We start from the raw sequence: 4,466 nt of genomic DNA, 5'->3' as shown, positions 1-4,466 counted from the left end.
TTATCATTCAATCTTGCTTTTTTATTTTTTTGATTCTCCATCACAAGGCTGCAAAAATAAATAAATATAAATCACGGCGTTTTTTATAAAAGGTTGATAGGTTTCTTACCTATTAACTTTTTGCAGTGTTGTTGCACTGACTCCTGGTGCAAAACAATTCAAAGATAGTATGTATAACCAACAAATATATGGTGCTGTAATCAATTATCCGAAACACAGAATGTCTCGTCGAGCACTGTTGCACTGTATATCTTTTTCTTCTAACCCTCCCACTCCTGTCTCCTAACGAACATGGCGATCAAGTGTGTCCTTTTGCCAAATGCACCCGAATGCATGGGAAACTTACCCGAAGCACATGTTGACAATAATAAGGCCAGAATTGGGCATTTTGTCACTCGAGTAAAAATAAAATGTCATGAGTAAAGATTAATCTCTTTATAGTGCAATTGTTAACCTTTTTATATTAATGTCAATATTGGAACAATGTATCTTGGATGTTTTCACTATGTATCTTTGCTACGCAACACTGATGTACATGTTTACATCCGGTTTTAGAATTGCATTATTGATCATGAGTAATAATATTACTCGAGTGATGCCCAACTCTGGCCGTTGCGAGAGACAAATACTTGAATTATGCAATTTTTTGTCTCTGTCGATGCGTGTCACCCAAAATGAGTTCACGTGTCACCTCTGACACGTGTGTCATAGGTTCGCCATCACTGACCTAGAGGACCAGTAGGGACTGCGGTCAAGAATACACCTGGAAGAATCAGCTTTGAAAAGGATACTAAGACTTCTTTTTTCGAGATTACTGGAAGGAAGAGTGGAAGTGAATGTCCGAGTCAGGGGCATGAGACAATCTCACTAAAATTGCAGCGGATGTGAGAATTAAGTAATAAGTGACCTTGAGGAGAGGAATGGAATGGCTGCTGGGTGGCGGGGGGTTGGAGAAGGAGCAGAGCAGCTCTCTGAAGCTGACAGGATTCTCAAGCTGTTTTGAGGGTCTTGCTGAAGTGGGCAACCTGGAATTGAAGTAGACCAAACCAAGTGCTTGTAGGTCAAGCATTTCAAACACTAACATGAACCAAGTTTATGTGGGCTGCAAAACAAAAGCTTCAATTTTCATAGAAAGGTTTATTTCGATAAAGACATGCTGAATACAAAGGGCTGAAATAAATGAGTAATCGTTAACAAAAAATAATGGAACGTTTTAATAAAAATTAGTATTTTTCATTGAACATTAACTTCCCAGACACTGAATAACTGCACAGATTAATAAGCACAATGCAAATAAACCTACTTTTCTCGTTCTCCAAAAGCAAAGTATTTCCTGTTGCATATACCAAACAAGTCAGTACAAGACTAATGACGTGGCCATTGGCTGCTAAAATATTCTCTGCTAGTATTAATGGAGAGAAATAGTACGCCTGCGCGTAAGGCGCATAAGGGAAATGAATGCAACACGATTATATAGTAATCAGTCATTAGCAAATGTAGTTAGTAATTAATAATTATGTATAACAGGTTATTGTAAAAATTAGGTTACGAAATTTTTATTAAAACGTTACATACTGTTATATTCGCTGAGCCACAAAAATATTCATTGTGGGCCACATGCAGCCTGTGGGCTGTGAGTTTGACATGCTTATTGTAGGTGATTGTTCTGTTGCAGCTCTTGGGAGGATTTGGAAGGTCAATGAGGGCAGAAAGATGGTGGTAGTTGGGGAGTGGAGCTTTATAGAGCTGAATTTATTTCATTTGAGAAAGGCAGGCTGTTTAGTTGAAGACATTGGGATTCAGCATGATGGTGAGCGGAACCAGAGCAGAGTGTGGATGACTAATAATCCAGGAGAGAAGGGAGATGTATGTGGCAGTCTCAGACATCAAGGAGTAGGTCTGGGGATACTGACAGATGGAAGAATAAGGGTGGACCAAGAGGAAAGAGTTGCAGGTTGGGGTTCTAGGTGAAGTTGGAAACCAAATGCAATGTGCTTCCATCTGAGCAAAGGCAAAGGTCACTGGAGTAGAGGGGTCTGGGGCTTATAAGTGTCATCCATGTGGCTATTTGATCTTGTCACCCAGAAAATGACTGGACAGGACATGAAGAGGTTGAGGAATGGTGGGGAGTGCATGTCAGCAAAAGGGATTGGATTGTTTCTTTAGGAAAAACAGTTCCTTTCCCAAGGGTGTCAGACCTAACTAGGTTGGGGTCATGGTTTCCTATGCACAGCCAGAACTACTGATACCATGACATGGTTGAAGTTAAAAGGCTTCCTCCCAGTGTCAACCTTTCTTGGAGCTTCTCAGTAAGACCCAGTTATTAATGGTGATTGCACCCCCTCTACAATTTTGTCTAGCATTTCTGGTAATTGGGTTAATTTTAGCTATAAAAAAAAAAGGAAGCACTGGTCTTTGAGATGATGGGTTGTGTTCAGACTAACACTTTGAACCTCAAAATAAGTGACTGACTAGATCAGATCAACCAGTTGACAGCCTGTCTCCATTTAGTCAGAGTCCCTGAAGGCTCTCGAGAAGCTTGGCAACCTCATAAAAGGCACCATGCTTTTACTCTGCCACCCAACTGTTCACCCCCTTCTCTCCCTGATAAAACTGCCCTGTCCTTCAAACCCCAGCTTAAATGTTGCTTCCTGGTGACGCCTTCCCTGACTCCCATTGATGGACTAATTTAGGCTTCATTCCTGCCGTGGAGACTGGACTCTGTTTGTGAAATTATCACATTGTAGTATTATTTCTCTCTCCCTTAGTAAATTTTGAATTTTTTAAAAGATGGGGACTGTAGCTGTTCATCTTATCATATCCAGCTCACAGTGTGCTTTTTGACATGATATTCAGTAAATCCTTGCTCAGTGAACACACAAATGTAAGTGTGATCTATTTTTCACAGTTTCATTCCAGCTTGTTCATTCTGAGTCAGAACCGCCCATGAATTGAAACTTTCAGACAACTATTGAACCATGGGGATTCTACTTTGTTAAGTTCTATCTCATTTTGTTTTTTGTTTTTTTTCTGGAGAACTTACAAAAATGTTAAGGAAGTGTCAGGATATTCTACACAAGGGATATTAGGGTAATATAGCGTAACAGTCATTGGGCTAGGGGGTAAATTTTTGTGTAACTAGAATAGGCAAAATGCATACCTTGAGGTGGAATGTTTTAAAAGTGAAATTGTTCCTCTAAATGTCTGTACTTTGTTCTCTGGAATGTAGGAAGCAGTCCATTAGTTCAAATCTGTCTTATTTTCTTCAGCTTGCTTGCTACAATTAATGCTTTCCTCTACAGATGGAAACAAAAGAAATTTATGCTCAAATACAGCTTCTACTAAAAGATATCGATTTCCTAAGAGGCAGAGAAGCAGAACTGAAGCAAAGAATTGAAGCTTTTAATTTGTAAGTAATGTTTTCATTTTGACTATTGAGAGTCTGTGAGTTTAAAACAAATACTCCTAATTATTCTAATGCTAATTGCCAAGTAGAGTTCTTGGTTGTAAAGGTGCATTCAGCTGGTTTTAAAAGGCATAAGTTGAGAGAAATAAAGACTAGGATTTTGCTTTTGAAATATTAGTTATTGGGATGAAAAGCAGTGAGACACCATCATCAGGCTACAGTAAAACCAGACCAGTACTTTGAAGAAGCTAACAACTCTTAACAAATTATGTTCAGTCACACACTTATGTTTAGTCATTGAGATCTAACGGTCCCATGTGCATGTAGTAACTCGACACACACTTGTGTTCAGTCATTGAGATCTAATGGTTCCATGTGCATGTAGTAACTCAATGCAGTGGCTCTGACTTGATTTGTACTGGGTGATGGATGTGTGTGTACTAAGTGCTCACCAATATTTCATTCTTCACATTGTACCTGCCATTAATAGCAAGCTCACCAGTCTAGTTTATGCAACAAGTTTCTTTTCCATTAGGTTCTACTATTAGTTGACTCTTACTTCCTTAGTGGATTTGTCCTGGTCTTCATTAATGTGGTTAGATCATTTGTATAGGCTTTAATTCATTTTATTTTTCATCTCTGCTACATTACTCTGTTCTAAGCAGTACTGAAGTGGTAAATTGATCAAGACAGAAAAGAAAAATGACATATAAGCCATCAATTTTCAACTGGTATGCTGCAAGAATATATAAAACATGAAATACCTGACTGTAGTCAAGGGCATTAACCTCTTTTTCCTTAGATTTTCAAATAAAAAAAAGACAACATTCAACACAAAATAGCTGTTCATTGTGAATGATTCAAAAATGTATCTGTTGTTTTTTTTTTAAATGGGCAAATATATTGGTATGCTGCAGAATTTTAGTAGTTTATGTGTGTCAGAGATAAATAAGGTTGAAAATCGCTGATATCTACACTAATAAAAGAGAAACATGGTAATTAGCGTATGACTGCTACCCTTCCCATTGGCTAATCAGCATATCCTTATGCAATTAACTGA

The 4,466-nt window shown here is 38.3% G+C and overlaps 1 protein-coding gene across 1 annotated transcript in view; it reads left to right on the top strand.

Moving 5' to 3' along the window:
- LOC102253722 (oral-facial-digital syndrome 1 protein) overlaps positions 1-4,466 on the top strand; it is a 49,567-nt gene that overhangs the window by 4,424 nt on the left and 40,677 nt on the right. The window contains exon 3 of the mRNA XM_014538847.1: positions 3,303-3,409. Within this exon, the coding sequence (XP_014394333.1) occupies positions 3,303-3,409 (107 nt within the window). The remainder of the gene's footprint in view (positions 1-3,302; positions 3,410-4,466) is intronic.

The sequence above is a fragment of the Myotis brandtii genome, unplaced genomic scaffold, assembly GCF_000412655.1.
Source record: "Myotis brandtii unplaced genomic scaffold, ASM41265v1 scaffold1047, whole genome shotgun sequence".
Classification (NCBI taxonomy): Eukaryota; Metazoa; Chordata; class Mammalia; order Chiroptera; family Vespertilionidae; genus Myotis; species Myotis brandtii.
The sequence above is the reverse complement of the archived record's forward strand: the minus strand, read 5'-3'. Positions and strand labels throughout refer to the sequence as shown.